Source organism: Pseudorasbora parva, chromosome 7 (assembly GCF_024679245.1).
Source record: "Pseudorasbora parva isolate DD20220531a chromosome 7, ASM2467924v1, whole genome shotgun sequence".
Taxonomy (NCBI): domain Eukaryota; kingdom Metazoa; phylum Chordata; class Actinopteri; order Cypriniformes; family Gobionidae; genus Pseudorasbora; species Pseudorasbora parva.
The window spans coordinates 31,046,999-31,067,936 of NC_090178.1; the positions used below are offsets into that span (position 1 = coordinate 31,046,999).

Consider the following 20,938-nt stretch of genomic DNA (forward strand, 5'->3'; position numbering starts at 1 on the left):
TGTATGCCAAAATCATCAGTATTAAAACAATAAAAGACCTGAAATATTTCAGTTGGTGTGCAATGAATCTAAAATATATGAAAGTTTAATTTTTATCATTACATTATGGAAAATAATGAACTTTGTCACAATATGCTAATTCTTTGAGAAGGACCTGAATATGAAAAAAAAAGGTTTTTGTATATTTTACAGGAAATTATTTAAAATATCACAGTTTTTTTGTCACTTACATAAGTATAGCACTGTTCCAGGGGCTTCTGCTCTGTGTTTTAGCTGCAAAGGCATTTGAAATTTACATAACTGTGCTCGTAGCTAAAAAAAAAAAAATTCTTTCCCTGTTTTTTCTTTTTTTTAATTATTGATAATTTTATTTTAAAAGTATGTAGACCTAGATTTTTCAAATTGTAATGATAATTTAACCCTTAAATTAAAAAAAGGTTATTCTGAGGTCCTCAGAGGACAAAAATATCCATGTCAAATAACGGTCATAAAAAGATTTAGGCGTAAGTTTGTTCTCATTTTAAAGAAGTCTCATGGCCAGTTTTTGTTGAAGTAAAAAAACTAAAGTAAAACAATTAAAAAAGATAAAGAGGTTTAAGTTTATGGAAATTATTTATGAACATTATTTCATATAAAATACATATTTAATAAAACATGTTGAGCTCAAAAACTGCTTAAATCATATTCATATTCTAAACCAGTTGTGTATATAAAAAATATAAAAAAGATTTTTCTTTGGGTGGAGTACAGAATTTTCTGTATTCGGTAATAGCAAAGCACTACTAGTACACAGTGGTTGGAATTGTGATTTGCAGTACAGTTTTTCTCTCAAATATTAAATATGTATTATTAATATTTAATATTTATTAAATACAAATATTACGCACACCCACATTTTTTTTTATTACATCTAAACCACACTCTGACATCTATACCAACACACCCACACAGTAATAGCTGCATAATTTATCCAAATGCCTCTATGCACAATACAGGAAGAAAACAGGAACAAAGCTATTATTTGCCTTATAGGCCAAACCTGAGAAAATGGCACCATCAGGTAAAAAATTAAAAACATTTTAATTTTGAAGCCTGGCCAACAAAATGAAAGCCTATAAACAAAGACTCCATAGTTAAATGGCCCTGGGATTAAACATTGTAGATTTAATGGGTTTCAGTGTGGACGTTTTTGTCCTTAAGGTCCTGAGTGCCAAAAATTATGCAGTTGGTATTAACATAGGCAAAATAAATAAATAAAAAACTGAAAAAGACTTAAATGTTGATAAGGACGCACAATGGTTAAGAAATAAAGTGAGTATACCATTATTATATGGTATAATAGCTTAGCATTACAGTATGCAATAAATAAATAAAGTATACAAAAAAGAATAAGAATTAAACCGATGGATAGATAGGTAGATAAAGAATAAAGATTATTATATAGAAAGATCTCCACTTAGCTTCCACAGGCTGTTTTGAGCAGGGTGGGGAACGTTGATCCAGAAGGACTACTCTCTTGCAGAGTTTAGCTCCAACCCTAATCAAACACACCTGAAGCTAATCAAGGGCTTCAGGATTACTGATGTTGCAGGCAGGTGAGTGTTTTTTTCAGGGTTGGAGCTTAACTCTCCATGATTTAGGCCCCATCCACACGAAGCCAGAGCTTTACCAATCCGATCTTTTTTTCCCCTCTTTTCAAGAAATATCTGCGTCCACACGAGATCACCAAAACGGACTCAAGACGATGTAGTTTAGATGCCAGGCCAGTGTGTGGCGCTGTAATTCTGCCACAGAAATACACTAAAAACAGAGAAGTGCTGTGGCTAGAAGGGGTATAACAGTGGTAGGAGGTGAGGCAAAATCTCACGGTAAAATAACAATAAATACATTTGCTACTTAACAGATGTGTTTTATTAACGTCTACACCTACCCCGACACTAAACCTACCCTTACAATGATGCAGATACGGTAATTAAATGACGCGATATTGATGTGCACATGCCCAGTGGCTGCAGTTGTATTCCTTAACTCTTTCACCGTGCTGGGCGTAGTGTGATGACATCACCGCTACAGAAAATATACGGATTTGCTGTACACACGAAAACGGAAGATTGTCGTTTTCAGATTTATCCACTCTGGGACCTGGTTTCAGAAAATATCAGATTCATGCTTCCAAAACGCCGGATCCGTGTGGACGAAACGCTGATACGGTACAAAATGTATAGCTAAACGCATCTCCGGGTGGACGGGGCCTTAGAGAATGATCTGAGCTCAGGGGTTTTTGTTATTTAGTGTTACAAAGCAAAAATGTGAAGTGACAGCGTAAAACAAATACGCCACCAGGCTGATGTCCCATACAATATGATGTCTTGTCAGCGTTTTTTTTTTTTTTTTTTTTGTCTGTCTTTTTCTTTCAGAACAGTGGCATAAATAATGCATTACAATCATCTAATCCCATCATATGCAATATACTCAATGCAAGGTATCTGGCTTTTGTAGCTTTAGACTGAAGCTAAAAGTGTTGCGTCAGCCCTTCTGTAATCACAGAACTGATCATCATGGTCTAATCGTGATGCATGCAGTCACTTCAGAATGGAGCGGGGTAAGCAGGAGTCCTTTAAGTGTGATTTGTAGTATTTCTCTCGAATTGACAATAACTTTTTTCTGGAATATGACATTAATAGTGTCCAGTTAAAATAATTTATTTTGTTGATTTAATGATTCCTCAACCCCAAAAAATGTCAGTTTAGAATGAAGGGCATGTGCCACCTTAAATTTCTGAGCCAAATATATTTTATTTTTATTATTTTTATTGACCTTTATTTAATCAGGAGAAAAGATTGACTGAGATTAAAAATCACTTTTACAGGAGTGTCTTGGCAGCCGAGTTTGCAGATGCAATTATACAACACAATTGCAACATACAATATTAAATCCAACATAAAACCTGTTAAAAAACAGGTGTTGATTCACTCTCTAGGTTATAATTTTAAAATTATTGACACCACATTTTGTATCATTATCTCCATCCATCAAGTTTCCAAACCGGTTTGGCGGGGTATTTGAAGGAAGGATTTAGTAATTTTGTCTTGTTTCTAGTCTAAATATCTAAGAATTCTTAAATCAAGATGCATTTACTAGATAAGTAAAACTACATAAGATATTTTTCTTGTTTTGTTGAAAATAAAATAAAAATGAAGGGAATTTTTGATTAAAACAAGCAAAATTATCTGCCAATGGGGTGAGAAAAATAGTCCTATTTCTGTTTGGGACGGAAACGAGAAATAAGACTTCAATCAGAAACTGATTATTTTTCTCACCCCATTGGCAGATCATTTTGCCTGTTTTAAGCAAAAACTTCAACTTCACCTTCATTTTTATTTTATTTTCAACAAAACAAGAAAAAATATCTCGTCATTTTACTTATCTAGTAAATGCATCTTGATTTAAGAATTTTTAGATATTTAGACTAGAAACAAGACGCAATTAATAACTAAAGAGAGCTTTTTTTTTTTGCAGTGTATTCTATTTTGCCTGGAAACTCTTCCAACATGCTTGCATGTTGGGTGAAAAATAGGCATATGTTCTATTTCTAGCATGCACGCGTTTTCAGCGCGGCTCGATCCGCGCCTCCTGAGACGCGCGTCATGCAGGCAGTGTGTCACCAGCCTGAAGTCTCGCGAGATTTCCTGTGTTTACGGTTGTGACTGGTTTCTGTCTGGTTCCTGCGTGGACGGTCTGGATTTTCTGGTTTAAATTCTCTTTGTGTGTGGTGTGCTGTCTTTATCGCATCATGGCACACCACACTCTATAGGAGCAAAATGGTTAAATCTAGGATTATTTGTCCTCATGTCACATTTTGAAAATCTTATAAGATGTAAAAAATCTTTTGGTGTGTACCAAGCATTATTTTGAATTTTTAAGCTTAGGCTAAAGAGACATGAACAAGTTCTTTAAAAAACATCTGTGATCTTTGATACATGTCTATTCTTCATGCTCTGAGTATGGTTTCACTAATAATAAATGTACATTTCCATAAAGCATACATATTTGTCCATACCCATGTTGATTAGAGTAATAAAAACTTGAAACATATTAATTTAAGGTACATTTAGAACTGATAAAAATGTGCGATTAAACTGAGACTAATCGTAATTTAATTGAATATTTGTCCATCCCCATATTGATTAGAGTATTAAAAACTTGAAACATTAATGAAAGGTACATTTAGAACTTATAAAAATGGCAATTAAATTAATCGCGAGTTAACTCATGACTATGCGATTAATCACGATTAAATATTTTCATCGATTGACAGTCCTAATTTAAAAAAAAAAAAAGGTCAAATTATATTATATTGTACGTTATTTGTTAAGGTTGACACAGTCTTGATGGTCTGCAGATGTCCTCTCTATCACCTGTTTTGTTGTTGTTGTAAGCTTTTTATACAGTATAATTTTAAGGTGGAGTTAAGGGCAGTTGTTTCACCCTCACATCTTTTGAATATGCCTTTGAAAATCTGAATGAAATTTAAATTGCATTTTTAACCAAATAAATTAATAGGTCCAGATAATAATAAAAAGCTGACTAGACTAAAGAAGAAAAATCACTAGACTAAAAGTTTTAGCTTTTTTTAGGAATCCACATAATTGGGAATTTTGTGCATTTTTTTTCTTTTGCTGAATTCAAAAACATGTTATGCAATACTACGCAATACTATGTTATGACTAGGGTTATTTAGGTACCGGTGCCATATTGTCATTGAAATGCTGCCATACATATTGGCACCAGGTTTAGGTAACCAAACCTTATGACCTCAAAACACTTTTACCATAGTGCATAATTTGTAAACTAATACGTACACATAACCAGCTCTATAAGAAGGGCTATTCTGACATCGTAAACTTGTTCGGTAGCTCACCTGGTAGTACAACTTTACACTTGCGTTGCGGAGCACTTGTCTACGATGTTGTTTTTGAATGCGATAGAGCATTAACACATTAGTGCCACTCACCGGACATTTCACATCAGAATAATAATATAATAATGTTTCATTTATAAAGCGCCTTTCCCAAGCTCAAGGTCTCTGTACCGGAGATTAAACCGACACAGCATCAAACATAACTATAGCATCACATACATAATACACAGATATACGCTAACTAAATAGCAGAACATTAAACAGAAAATGGTTGGAAATACTGTAAGAAAGGGTTTTTAGTTGAGATTTGAATGAAAATATAGTAGCAGTACAACAACCAACGTAATAAAACATTCATGTTTTAGCCAGATTCATGTTTATTTGTTTCGGATAGAACACAATTTTAGCGCCTCGAACTGGATGTTTCACTTTGAAAGTGTTGCAAAACATGCTAGACGTATCGTAATAATAATTTTGCAGAAATGTTCCCAATGAGCTTGGATTAGTCTCTCGCCTAGGACATCAAATACGCTGGGACTGGCATTGATGCCCCTTCAAAAAATGCATACAAATGGATACTCTTGGGTAGAAAGAAAAGATGCAAATCGATGCTTGCATCAAACAGGCGCTGCTCATTTGAGTTTGCCTCCAGCCTACACTGATGCCATTATAGCTGAAGAAGGTGGCATTATAACAGCCTAAAAGTTTTCACTTCACTTCCCACAAAAGCGTTAGCACATCTTAATGCCGCTAAATGCCCACATTTCGATCATGTGTAATATTACTCTGTCACTACTAAAGAGTTCAGTTCCCCCCGAAGTCCCTGAACTCCCATGTCTTGATATTACAGGCAGGACGTGTGTACAGTAAGCTGCCATTAATGGAGCTTTTTGCCAGTCCAAAGCCAAGCAGAAACTTCTGCCTGGGGAGATGAGTCTAACATTGTGGCTTTTTAAATGCTGTTTGTGCTGATCGTCATGAGAGCGTGTGGGGGTTGCAGTGTGTACATGCATCCGTGTGTGTGTGTGTGAGTGTGCATGCAAGATCATTGGAGGTCTCTGTGCTTCAGTGCAATGGGCAATTAGAGCAGAAAAGTGCTGGTCCTTCCAGCCTGTCTGTCTGCCTAATTACGGCCGCACACGCGCCACATTGACTGATGTGCTGTTTGCTGTAGTCTGAGGACAGAGAGAATGAAAATCAGCTCATTAAAACATGTGCACACACACACACACACACAAACTCTGCTTGATCTATCCATTAATTACACTGCTAACTTGAAATGCGCTTCTCTTAGTGTATCACTGTAATGAGGATGTTTTTCGAGGAGTGACCATAAGATCCCGGTCCATATGCTGTTGGCAGAAGCATTATGGAAGGCGTGAGATGCTCACACCCATATTTACACACACTAGTGAGTCACACGGTTCACATGCTGGCTAAACTAAACAGGCCCTTTACTGGAGTTCAGAGCTGTATTCAAGTATTGATATCAGAACATAATTAGATACAATCTGGCAAACTTTCTTTCCTTTTCAGATAGTACATGAGGGTCTTCCATAGCTGGTTTAGTCTGCACTAGTTTGAGCACCTGGGTAATGCAGCATGTACAGCATTGCATACAGTGACGGTTGTTGAGATGTTTATGGCTCTGATGTAGTGAAAATGTGTAATTATAGGTTAAGTTTTAAGGGTGTATGAGTATTGGAGATGGGATGGATTGAGTGCTTTGTTCTCTGTGTGTGTGCGTGTGTGTGTGTTTCAGCGTGTTCGTAGATCTGTGCAAGATTGATAACACACACAGGGCAAAGTGACAGGGCTTTCACAGGACAATAGCAGTGAAATGTACATCCACATATACATATGCAGTTGCTACAAAAATATTTGACATTAAAGCTACAGTTACAAATATATATTTAATTTTATCCAAAATGTAAAAGAACAGACATTTATAAATACAGTTTTCCATAAAAGCTGAGAAACAGAATTTTCTATTATTTTCATTAAACATTGTTTGTTTATTTAATTTCATTGTGACAATGGGATTGTGTTTTATTACTTGATATATTTAATAAAATAGATTAGATAGATCATATCGTTGATCATATAATTTCTTTCTTCTGCTGGACACAAAGGAACTGTTTGGTTACCAACATTCTTCAAAATATCTTCTCTTGTGTCCCACAGGAGAAAGAAAGGGTGAGGGTGAATGAGTGATGACAATGTTCATTTTTGCATGGAGTATTCCTGTGTTGAAATGTTTTAATGTATACATTTTGCATAGATGTACACTGTATAAATCTATATTCAACCAAAAAAACCAGTTCTGCACACACATTTCAGCATAATCTGATTGCGATTCATGATTACGCAATACCAAATAACTAAATTAGTTGAATTAATTCACCTTTCAAATGAGCATGATTAAAATATAAATGCAGCCTTGCGCTGAGCAGCATTACAGTAGCATTGTGTTGGGTCACGATAAAAAAGAACCCATTGAACGGCGGCATTTGATGTGGGATGTTTAATTTAAAACCTGTATTGTGATGGAAATCAGGGGAGCGAGACAGACAGGGGCGGGAAGACAGGGAATCTCCTTGGTGATAATGTAACCCCTCCCCCCACAGCCCTCCGGTGACGCAGCAGTCCGTGTGTGCGAGAGAGATCGGAGCCACGAGGTGCTGCTGCCTCAGAGGACGACGTCAGCGAGAGCTCCCTCCTCCTCCTCCTCCTCCTCCTCCTGGACCGAGAGGTAAGCAGCCACACGCCCGCTCTCACATGCGAGCAGAGCTCGACAGTGCACGCACCCTTTCTCTCTCGTCTCTCATTTCTAACTCGTGCATGTAATCTGTCCAGCCCTGCCTCTGTCACTTTATTTTTATCTCTCATCTCCCTGAAGTCATTCTCTAACGCGCTCAATCACACACACACACACACACACACCTCATCCGAGGATGTGCTGCATTGGCGTGCGTTCTTTCCTATGGAGCTGTTTGGCTTCTGAGGGATCTTAAACCAGAAGCTCCAGAGCGCAGAAAGGGGGGGCGTCAGGCTTTTGACTCTTCGATTCCTCCAGGTCAATGTGGTAAGTCGGCGCCGATGTCGACATGGGCAGCAGGCGTGCAGTGGCCCCGGACCCGCGCCTGGACGACAGGTTGATGCCGGCCGCTCTGGTGGAACAGGAGGAAGACGAGGATGAGGACGAGTCCTCCGATACCTGCAGCACAGACCGAGCGACCGTGCCCACGTTCGACGTGCCGTATTTCCGTTATATCGATGAGGAGGGCACGGAGGAAGAGGGCGAGGAGGAAGGCTGGTGCAGCAGTCGCTCCCTGTCCTCCATCGAAGAGGAAGACTCCAGTGACTCTTCTGTCTCCCACAGGTACGCTGCCGTGCCTGCCGCCCCTGAAAAGGTTTTGGAGCATCTTCTGGGCCACCTGAGGCTGGATGAGGAGCAAAAGAGCCCCCAGAGCAGAGAGACAGGTGAGCCGTCACCTTTTACCTCAGCTGTGACCCACATATAGACACATAGATGTAGTCTACGGACTTTCTCAACTAATTTTGAGGCCGAATCTTACAGGTGTTTTTCGATTATGAGAAGATCTGCAGGCTTGATTGTATTTCACATATCATATAACTTAATGACTTTGTATTGTTTTTTTTTTTTCTTTTCTCTACTGAAGTATGAAATTGGGCTGTTTAATTTTTACTATTAAGATAAACTTAAAATTGTATTGTTAATTGAAAAAAGCTGAAACAAAATATAAATATTGACCATTTTAAACTTAAACATTTTTTAAATTGAAATGTTCTAACAATGAAACTAAAATTACTACACCTAAAATTAATTTATGGAAAAAAAAGGTAATTAAAAAAATTAAATAAAAATGACTAAAACTAAAATGAAACTGAAACCTCAAAATAAATCAAATCTTAAATATTTTAAATTTAAATAATACTAGAATTGTCATCTAAAATATCATCCCATATTTTAAAGGGATAGTTTACCCAAAAATGAAAATTCACAACCTTTTATGACTTCCGTTCTGCTATGGAATCCATACAATTAAAGTCAATGGGGTCCATTTTGGAAAGTCTGGAAATAAAGAAAATGCTTTTTTCTCCTAACAAATATGCACTTTAAGTTTTATGGCACAAACATTTATCAACATTGTCCCCTACTGTTCGAAAAATGTTGTGGCGTGTGCTTCAAACAGCAGTATATTTTATGGTTCTGTTTTCGTGCTATAAGGTAAATGATGCGATAGTGGTGATCTACTTTTAGCTGGCTGCCAGACTATATTCTATCCTGCTGGTACCAAGTTATTATCTCCTGCTGGCTTCAATGCCCTGCCGTCATGGATGGCGTGCTGCACTCCATGTTTAGCTGGCAACAGTTAAACAAGGTGGTTGAAAGGGAGAAAAGCAGATTGTGGGATAGATTCACCTATTGGGATGCACAGAATTTGTCTTTTCAATATTTTAAATGCTTGAATGATTATATCATGGTCAGATCTGGACCATATCAGATACAATATAGTACTAAAGCATGGATCCTTACATACAAAGAGAGGTTATAGCTATTATGCCTGCCAGTCATTCTTGTTTTTCCAGCCGGAATACTTTTAGTAAAAAGTATTGATTTAGATTCTCCATAGGGAACAGAACATATCTGTAGCCCTGAAGCCATTAGGTCTGGGTCTATTCTGGAATGAAACTGAGGGATTTGTGAATCTTGTACAAAGATTTGAAGCTGAACAAAGAATCAAATAAATTGTCAAGCCAATATAAGTAGTATGAATACGCTCTGCTTTGGTACACTGAGTTGCTGAAGTAGTGTGTGTGTTTGATATCAAGCTGTTATGTCTCTCAGACTCGATTAGAGGAATGAGTAAGTGTTCTTTCCCCTTAGAAAAAGCCTGACTTTGCGGTGGCTGTTCCCCCTCCTTCTGCATGGCGAGCCAGTCTAGCGGAGTGAGTTCTAACCTCATTAAAGACATTGATAGCTAATCGCTATAGTTCAGCTCACTTCTCTGTTGTGCACACAGAGTCTGTCTGTTTAAATCCTGCACTGCTGCAGTTCTTCTGTTTGCTTCCAGTGCAATTCCAGAACTCCCTTCCATTGCTGAACAGAGAAAAAGATGCCACTTGGACAAGCACACCACTTATACTCCTATTAATTAACAAAAATAGTATATCTGGTTTGTTAATAGGTTCAAAGAGACAGCTCATCCAAAAATGAAAAATCAGTTTAGACCAATTTTTTTTCCTGAAAATTTTCATTTAGGATGTGTTCACACTTAGCATGTTTGGTTCGATTAAAACAAACCCTTTATTTGATTAAGTAATGCTGCCATTTGAACACTGGTGCACACCCTGAAAAGACGGGTCCGCTTCCAAACTAACTTTAATGCAGTGCGAATTAAATATGAACGCAAAACGGACCAAAAACGGGACATGTCACAATGCATCCCTAAAAAGGACAGAATGCTCAAGCACACCTGTTTTCTTTCCTTGTCATAGTCGCTATGTTGTCCATCACAGTTCGGTACAGGCATCAGAACTGCATCTCCTCACAGCAGATCTTTGTTTGTGTGTGTGACGGAGGGATTACTGCCGCTGTTTTGACTCCTTTACACATTTTTAAGTTATTAGCTGTCCAAAATACCATTATATGTAGGCTACGCACATACAACGAGTGCTTTTAGGCGAACAGCGGATTTTCGGTAAGTTCAGTCACACAATATATTCGTAATAATTGCCGACCAATCAGGTTGTGAACATATCCATATGGTTTTAGGTTCTGTATCTTTAGATTCAGTGTTAAAATGCCAATGTGAACATTAAGTGAACCAGGAAACTGCAGGGCTAAATCAAATGAATCAAACTACAAGTGTGTAGACACTCTAACTCATGCTCATGTTGTTCTAAATGATGGATTTTGTTCTGTGGAACACAAAAGGAAATACCTTTCATTCCTAACACTATTCCTAACACTACTATTACAAGCGGATGTGGACTATATAAATATAAACTAAACAAATACACCATAAAAGTAGTCAATATGGCTTTTGCACTGTATTTGCAAGTTTTCTGAAAGACAGTGAAATTATTTCCTTAAATTATTGTTTGACAGCCGTATAGTAGTCCCCATTCATTTTAATTGTATGTTAAAGAGCAGCTTAGACATTCTGCCAAACTTCTCCTTTTGTGTTCCTTGGAACAAAGAAATACAGCCATAAAGATTCCTAAAGATTCAAATCATGATATAAATGAAGTATTTAGTTGTGTTTAACTGTTCTTTTAAAAGCTTTGTGCTGATGACGTATATATTTTGTTGTTACCGTTCAATTATAAAACATTTAAAAAATTTGAGATGTTGTCAGGTTAAATGGTGATATAGTGGTGAGAGAAAAGGTCGCCATGATCTATGAACTGTCAGATGAAGTGGCTTCGCTCCTAACTGCCTGGTAAGCTCTATTCTACTGGGAGGGTTTGTCCTCAATATAAATCTATTATGGTTTAAATGGTATGACAGATAATAAATGACTTTTTTGACGCTATTTTTGAAAGGCATCTATAACTGCATTAGCTCAGACCGCCCGGTGGGTCCATACATAGTTTTTCTAAGGCGTTGCATGTGTCTGTCTATGTGTACATTTCTGTGTATTGGTATTAAGTGTGTGTTCTTGTATACGGAGAGAGACAAAGAAAGAATTAGACAGACAGAAGAAGAGACAGTGATTCCCTGAGGACATGTCTCGGGGGACATGAAGCTTGCCGGTGTATTATTTAGGTTTGTCATGCTTGCACTCCCCTCACATGTGTAGGGAGTTTGATAGGGCTAAGTATTGATTTCATACGGCTTCTGAAGTATCCATCAGCTGATCCCATATGAATTCCGTGTTTACATCCTGCAGGACAGGCAGCTTCTGCACACAAAGGGATTTAAATGTTTGTTGTTTAACGTACGATGCCAAAGGGAAGCGTGCAGTAAATGTATTGATTCGCTTATGGAGAGCAGAGGTTGTTTTATTGTTTTTTCTAAATGAAAGGTATCCAGCCAACTGTATCTCCCTACAGAGCTGGAGCTCTTGGCATCTCTTAATGCTAATAAATACAGAAGCAAGACAATGTGCAAAGAAAGAGAGAGAAAAAAATAACTCTGTGGTGCTTTGGTACTTTTATGTGTTTGCCTGTGGTTCTATGCTTTTGTTTATTAAAAATGATTTTGTGGTCACTCAGACATGCAAGAAATGTTACAATTGTACACCAGAGATTCATTCAGTATACTAGATCTTTGTAATGTCATATTTTCTGCATTCATTCCGTGTCTGTTTGCATGAGGATTTCAGGAGACTTCTGCCGATAACAAAGAAACAAATGGGTTGAGGAAGACATCTGTCAATTCATTAATCACAATCAATTCGTCTTTCATTATTTTGCCGATAATGTTTATTGACCCTCAAGCCAAGAGGGTATATCGGGTTATTGTATTTTTGGAATCTAGCATGTGTTCGATGGATGTAGTGTTTCCTCTGTGTCCAATAGCAGGCATTTTCTCCAGTAATTAGTAATCTTTTTATTCATTGTTTAGTGCTCTGCATTTAATACAGAAAAGTGCATTTACAGATCATTCTGCGATCACACTGATAAAAGATCCTATATGAACTGCAGGTAAAAATGTCTGTAATGTTCATACAATGCTAAACTCAAACTTAAATAGCATTTAGTGTGGTCCAAAAGTCTAAGACCACTCTAAAAATCTAGAATAAATCCTGAAATAAACAGAACCTTTTAAGAATTTAGAATTTAAAAATGGTCAATAAGATTTTTAATCTTTATACTTTTATTCAGCTAAGACACATTTAATTGATCAAAAGTTGACAGTAAAGACATTTAACATTTTACATAAGATCATTTCAAATAAATGCGGTATAAATAAATTCATCAAAGGATTCAGAAAAAACCTGTATTACCGTTTCCACAAAAATATGAAGAAACGCATCTGTTTTCATTAATAATAATAATAATAAGAAGAAGAAGAAGAAGAAGAAGAAGAAATGTTTCTTGAGCAGCAAATCAGCATGTTATAATGATTTCTGAAGGATCATGTGATACTAAAGACTGGAGAAATGATTGAGGAATTCAACTTTGCCATTCCAAGAATAAATTACATTTTAAAATGTTAAAAATAGAAAAGCATTTTACAAACCTGATTCCAAAAAAAAGTTGGGGCACTGTACAAATTGTGAATAAAAAGGAATGCAATAATTTACAAATCTTATAAACTTATATTTTATTCACAATAGGATATAGATAACATATCAAATGTGAATGTCATGACAAATATTCTCTCGTTTTGGATTTCTTGAGAGCTACACATTCCCAAAAAGTTGGGACGGGAAGCAATAAGAGGCCAGAATATTTAAATGTACATATAAGGAACAGCTGGAAGACAAATTTGGAACTTATTAGGTCAATAAGCAACATGATTGGGTATAAAAAGAGCCTCTCAGAGTGGCAGCGTCTCTCAGAAGTCAAGATGGGCAGAGGATCACCAATTCCCCCAATGCTGTGGTGAAAAATAGTATCACAATATCAGAAAGGAGTTTCTCAGAGAAAAATTGTTAAGGGTTTGAGGTTATCATCATCTACAGTGCATAATATAATTTAAAGATTCAGAGAATCTGGAACAATCTCTGTGCTTAAGGGCCAAGGGCGGAAAACCATACTAGATGCTCATGATCTTCAGGCCCTTAGACGGCACTGCATCACATACAGGAATGCTACTGTAATGGAAATCTAAGAATGAGCTCAGGAATTCTTCCAGATAACATTGTCGATGAACACAATCCAGCATGCCATTCGTCATTGCCTAAAACTCTATAGGTCAAAAAAGAAGCCATATCTAAACATGATCCAGAAGTGCAGGTGTCTCTGGGCCAAGGCTCATTTAAAATGGATTGTGGCTAAGTGGAAAACGGTTCTGTGGTCAGACAAATTAAAATTTTAAGTTCTTTTTGGAAAACTGGGACGGCATGTCATCCGGACTAAAGACGACAAGTACAACCCAAGTTGTTATCAGCGCTCGGTTCAGAAGCCAGCATCTCTGATGAAATGGGGCTGCATGAGTGCGTGTGGAATGGGCAGCTTGCACATCTGGAAAGGCACCATTAATGCTGAAACGTATATCAAAGTTCTTGAACAACATATGCTCCTATCTAGACCTTGTCTTTTTCAGGGAAGACCTTGTATTTTCCAACATGACAATGCCAGACTACATACTCCATATCAATTACAACATCATGGCTGCGTAGAAGGAGGATCCGGGTACTGAAACTGCCAGCCTCCAGTTTAGATCTTGCACCTATAGAAAACATTTGCCGCGTCATAAAGAGGAAGATGTGACAAAGAAGGCTTAAGACAGTTGAGTAACTAGAAGCTGAGAATGGGCCAACATTCCTATTCCTAAACTTGAGCAACTTGTCTCCTCAGTACCCAGACATTTGCAGACTGTTGGCATTACACTGATTGGTAAATATGGCCATGTCCCAACTTTTTTGGAGATTTGTTGATGCCATACATTTTTAAATAAACTTATTTTCCCCATAAAATTATGCATTTTCTCAGTTTAAATATTTGATATGTCATCTATGTTGAATTATGAATAAAATATTGAAATTTTTCATTGCATTCTGTTTTTTTTTGATTCACAATTTGAACAGTGTCCCAACTTTTTTGGAATCGGGTTTGTAAATTGTAATATTTTACAATATAACTAGTGCACTCATTCTATCCGGAATTGCACCGTAATAACAGCCGATGTCGGAATTCACTCAATCTTTTTCATTCACTCCTTCAAGTGAACTGTATTAGTGGGCTAAAGTAGGGTATGGTGATTGAGGGTGTAGGGGGTGAATTCGGATTCAGCCCACGTGTTTCCTAAAGGGTTGCAGTGGCGTCAACTGATTAAAAGCCAAGACCCTGACGTCATCCAATCGCACTCCCTTAACTGATGTGAAAGTCCTGCTTTAGCCTACTTCACTTCACACTACTTAAAGGAACTGTAAGAAATGTATTTCAATTAATCATAAAAATGGCCCTGATACTGTATGTCACTAGACATTAAGAAATCATGTCACTATTCAAATAATTATATCACTGACAACAGTAGTCCGGCCAGGATATTGTCATTAAAAAGTTGTTGTTGCAGCCCTCAACTGATGTTGATGTTGACATGTTGTGTTTTGGCCTCAAGCTCCATCCTCCACCTATCTACCAATCACAAAGTCAGTAGTGTTTCGGCATCCAGGTTAACCTCAAATCAGGGGGACGGGAGAGGGGATACACCGCTCTACACTCATTTTAAAGTGATTGTAGTACCAGTTTTGGCCACAATCTTACATACGCTTCCTTTTTCACAATGCTCAAAATTCTGAAGTTTCGTAATGTAAGGAAAACGAACACTTGATGTAAAAAAATATATATTTATATAAAAGACATTAAATTACCATTAAATAGTGAACAGCAATCACTATTATAACATTTAAGAATCTTTTTTTATTAATGTAGGCAAAGTCCTAGTCTCATGAAAAACAAAAACTTCAAATTGCGACCGAAATTAAAATGATTAATTTTATTAATAATAAAATTAGACCGCGAGTAAAGAGTGCTTAATCACTAAAGCTGTCAGTCAGTTCACCGCACACTCTTATACGTACAGTTGTTTGTGCTAGTTTTGGCCTGAACACAGTTAATATTTTCACATCCAGCACCCCATTGTTTAAATGGCAAATGCACCTGGGAGCGATCTGTTCGCCCATGGGCGTGCTGGTCTGAAAACTAGATGCTGACCGTTTTTTTTCATTGTTAAGACTAGCAAATGTGGATTTGGACATGCCCTAAATGCACCTGCGCCCTTCGCTTCAGACCATGCACTTAGATCTTTAAAATGGTGCGCTTCGAGTGTGAAAACACCTATTATAATTTGTTTGTCTCTAAATTTGTTCATTATAATGAATAATTTGTGCACTTCCAGAACTTAGTCAACTTATGCTAAATAAAACTCATTCAGCGTTTTGAAAGATACTGAGTGGATTCTCACTACTTAAACACCTCTGATTGGTCATTATTTTCAATAGAAATCCCTGTGATTGGCTACAATACCCAACTCTGCAAAATCTCATTGTAAATAGACACATTGGCAGCATTACATATCGAACTCGCATTACACTAGAACCAACCAGATCGCTGCAATTTACTTACTTTTCTCTTTTATTTATCAATACATATTATGTGTTGCATGTAGTGATATAACATGTAGTAATATAATGTTAATCCTACAATAACATTTTTAGTACTTGCATTGATCTAACTTGCATTGACTCGCCATACCCAATTGACGCCCTTGATAGGATGGGAATTGTTTTTTTCCCTCTAATCCAATATCTTCTATTTCTGCCCTAAATGAAGTCAATCACCTGAACAGCGCTCTGGTTGGATCTGTTCAAGGCCTGCTGAGGGTAATTGGCGAGCTCTGCTCAATGAGCGATAATCAAACCCTGTCTACATGGTTAACGGAGAGACTTGTGGGAATGGCTTTTTTGATGATGATAACTTGGCTCACACCAAAATTACTGAACACTCCCACATGAATCCTGAACATTATGGGCCCGAAGCTGTCATAGCTCATTATCCATTATCCATGATTTATGCAAAATGGGAATAATTTAAGTAAAAACTAAACAAGGAGAGTGATTGTGTATGTGTGCTTTTCAAGAATGCTGATACATTTGGTGCAAACCCTTAATCAGATGAAGTTGTTTAAAGTCAATCATCTGTCACACCCTCTCATGTAATCCATAGTCACTGTAACAGTCTCATTTTCCTTTTTCTGCATGCTCGGGTTTCGTGTATGCATCTGTCAATGTCAAAAGCAATTGACCAGGTCTGTGTCTGCAGACCATGAACTGTGGTATCCCCCTGCTGTCCGTCAAAGCATCAGACAGCAGCTCATTTGACCTCCAGGGTTTGCCGCCGTCATTGAGGTGGTCATTAACTCTCAGCTTTTTCACTTCATGTTTTCAAGTCAAGCTGACGCACTTTATCTGATCGTTTCTGCAGTGTGGGTGGAAAAGCTTGAAAGAGCTTAGAAGATGCAAGAGACACAGAGAATATAGTTAGACCTACTTTTACACTATGAGTGGACAAGCAAAACATTGTTTCTTCTGCCATTTAGCCAAGGTTTTCAAAAACATTTTCTGATATAATAAGAGTTTCCAGTATTTCATGATGCCTGACATTGTGTTACGGTAACAGGAATGACATTTATTTTGTGTTATTGTAATGAGAATGAGATGTATTTTGTGTTATGGTAATGCAATGCCATTTTGGTACAGTAACATGAAGGACATTTATTTTGTTATTGTAATGAGAGATTTATTTTGGGTTGCGGTGATGAGAATGAGATGTGTCTTTGTTACGGTAATGAGAATGAGATTGAGATGTGTCTGTGTTACGGTAATGAGAATGAGATGTGTCTGTGTTATGGTAATGAGAATGAGATCTGTCTGTGTTACGGTAATGAGAATGAGATGTGTCTGTGTTATTGTAATGAGAATGAGATCTGTATGTGTTACGGTAATGAGAATGAGATCTGTCTGTGTTACGGTAATGAGAATGAGATCTGTCTGTGTTACGGTAATGAGAATGAGATCTGTCTGTGTTACGGTAATGAAATTAGATGTGTCTTTGTTACGGTAATGAGAATGAGATGTGTCTGTGTTACGGTAATGGCAATGACATTTTGTTACGGTAACAGGAAGGACATTTATTTTGTTATTGTAATGAGAGATTTATTTTGGGTTGCGGTAATGAGAATGAGATGTGTCTGTGTTACGGTAATGGTAATGAGAATGAGATGTGTCTGTGTTACGGTAATGAGAATGAGATGTGTCTGTGTTACGGTAATGAGAATGAGATGTATTTTGTGTTACAGTGATGGTAATGACATTTTGTTACGGTAACGGGAAGGACATTTATTTTGTTATTGTAATGAGAGATTTATTTTGGGTTACGATAATGAGAATAAGATGTGTCTGTGTTATGATTATGAGAAAGAGATGTATTTCGTGTTAGGGTAATGGCAATGACATTTTGTTATAAGAGGAAGGACATTTATTTTGTGTTATTGTAATGAGAATGAAATGTCTTTTTCCATGTGGGCTATGATGAGAATTGGGTGGGGAAATATGCTTTTATAATAATGATGAATAGTCTATAGTTATTTTTATTTAAGCAAAATTTAATTTGTAATTTCAGTTTATCATCTTGGGGGTGAAATATGGCTCGGGCATGTACTTCACAGGCTTTGTGAGAGTCACTTGTAATGTATTCCACTGTAGTCTTTATATCTTATAGATTCTGGTTCTAGATTCAGTCTACACTAGCCATGGTCAGTTGAATAGTTTGCTACATGCAAAATTAGCATGGATTGAAAATGTTTTGGGTTTTTTTGGGGTTTTTTTTTCCTTCTAGGGAAGTCAAGTATGTCTAATCTTTTGCTGTTCTCGCACTTTCTCATCGCTGAGCAGCAGTCTAAGGTTTATTACAGGAAAAGTGGCATGTTGAGCTGCAGTAAAGTCCTTCATTTTTCAGATAATGAAAAATGCATCCTGTTTTGGTTGTAGCGAAAAGAGAGAATAAAAGAGCTGGGGGAAATGAAGAACTGAAAAAGTGAAGAGTGAGTCAGGTTTATCTCCTGCTGCAGAGTAATGAGAGTTCTTGTGAAAGTGTCTGCAATTTAGTGTGCGTGTGTGCATGTGTGTGCGTTTAGCTGCTGATTGGATGATTAGATTCAGTTTAACTAGTTTAGCACCGTTTCGAGTGGCACAGCACCGCATAAAGATGTACACTTGCAGTGTAGACAGTTTCAATGATTACAGTTTTACAGATTAGAGTTTCTTTTTTGGGGATGTGTTCTAATCTCTTTTCCTACGCACTGCCCACTACATAAAACAATTGTTTGGTGGAGATCAAACAGACTTTTTTGCTCTATGTACTGTAGGCGACAGTGAATAACTGTCAGTCTCTGTCTGATTGTATTGTGGCGCTACATTTTATGATTTTTTTCTTTCTATTACAAATTTATATCTCACAATCAGGGCCATAGCTTGGGTATTCGAGGCCCTGGTGCAGTTTGTTGCCTTGAGCCCCCTCAGTTGAAATGGCTAAAGCTGGGGGACCCTAGCATCGTAATCTCCTTTCGCCCCACTAGGGACATCCCTGCTGAAAATTCAGACTTTATCATTTGCAATTGCGTGTTTATATTTCAGAATTCTGAGATGAAACAGTCCATTTATAAACTCGCAATTTTGAGAAAAGTCATATCTCACAATTGTGAGCAATAAGTCAGAATTGTAAGAAAATGGTAATTTGCAACACTTTATCTCCAAATTCTGACCTTATATCTTACAATTTTAAGAAAGTCTGCTTGTAAACTGGCAATTATGAGATATACAGTCCGAATTTGTCACGCTCATAAACAGGAGAAAATGGTGTGAGGACTCAAGTGCGGGATCGAAGGGTATTTATTAAAAAATAAACATAAACACAAAACCAAAACCCACGAGGGGGAAATAATCCAACATAAACTAACAGATAACCAACTAGAAATATAAATACCAGGAACACAGGGAACGGAAGACAGAAGACGTAACATTGAACAACGTATCGGCACAGGACAGAAAACGGTAGGAGATAAAACAAGGCAGGTAACGAGGACAATAGGTGAGGCAAATAAATCCCTAATTAGATGAAAGGAGGATGGGTAGGGACTGCAGACAGGAGCACATGGACCAAAATATGAAAACACCACATGTGCTCAGTGAGTCAGGACATACATGTGACATAATTGAGAGATATATTAGTGATACTAATATTTGATTGCATTCAGGACTTGTTCTGCAGTAAATTGCTGAGCCATTTCAAGTTTTGCTGATGATACTTTTTGTTTTCTGCCTGTGGTAACTATGAGTGGTAACTTCACAATTGTGTTTGACAGTGCCACCTTGTGGAATAAAGGTGAAGTGCACTTATTTAAGTTACCAAAGATTAAATTATTGTTGTGCAGAAAAAAAATACTTTGTTACACACCTCATGGCGTTAGCGACACTATACAATTTATAAAAAATTAAGGGGGAAATGGAATTGTTTTTATAATCATTTTTTATTGTTATATAGTTTATAATGAAGTGATTCAGAAATACTAAGAAGGTTGATATCTGTCTTTAAAAAAATATATAAGGAGGAGGGTAGAGAAGGACGTCCCAGGTAGCTAAAGACTAGAGGTTTGCGTTTAAGGGTTAATAAAAATAAGCGTCTGTAGAAAACAAGAGGAAACAAGCTTCCATAGAATTTTAGCACATACAGCACATCATCCAGTATAATCAATACTATGTTTTGGAAGTCCTACTCATTTGACATACTCTGTTTTTACATTCTGTCAGTGTGTTGGAAAGCACATTGCATATTGGGACACAGTGTCTGTGTGAGTAAGCAAGCACCATTGGCGGTGGCGTGTACAGCTGCAAGCTGCAGATTACCATAATGATGCGGGCAGTTCAGTAGAGCAGAACGCACAAAGCTCAAGGAAGTAAGTGTGAAATTAAGGAAGAATTTACAACAGTGCCAATGCAGCACACTCACACCGCAGCCCGCAGGAAGACTGTCACTAATTGGATTTATAGCTTATGGAGGAATCCCTCTGTCACTATACACTGCTTCAGAAAACACTCAACTCATTCATTATTCTCTCTTTCTCTCCCTTCCTCCTTCTGACCCCCCTGCTTCGTTTTGGGTTGCATAAGTCTAATTTAGTAGTAATTGGAATAAACATCAGAGTGCCTTAAAATTTGACTCTTGAGAAATTGCTTTAGTGTTTATGCAGTTTGGCTCGATTTAATTACAGTTTCAGGGATCCTTAAGACCTACATTTATATTTACCATTTACTTAGC

At 37.2% G+C, this 20,938-nt stretch overlaps 1 protein-coding gene across 2 annotated transcripts in view; it reads left to right on the forward strand.

Annotated features, from left to right (window-relative positions):
- Positions 1-20,938, forward strand: part of rapgef5b (Rap guanine nucleotide exchange factor (GEF) 5b) — a 92,957-nt gene that overhangs the window by 42,519 nt on the left and 29,500 nt on the right. For both annotated transcript variants that reach the window (XM_067449056.1, XM_067449057.1), the window contains 2 exons: positions 7,549-7,673; positions 8,304-8,404. In XM_067449056.1, coding sequence (XP_067305157.1) covers positions 7,549-7,673; positions 8,304-8,404 — 226 coding nt within the window. The remainder of the gene's footprint in view (positions 1-7,548; positions 7,674-8,303; positions 8,405-20,938) is intronic.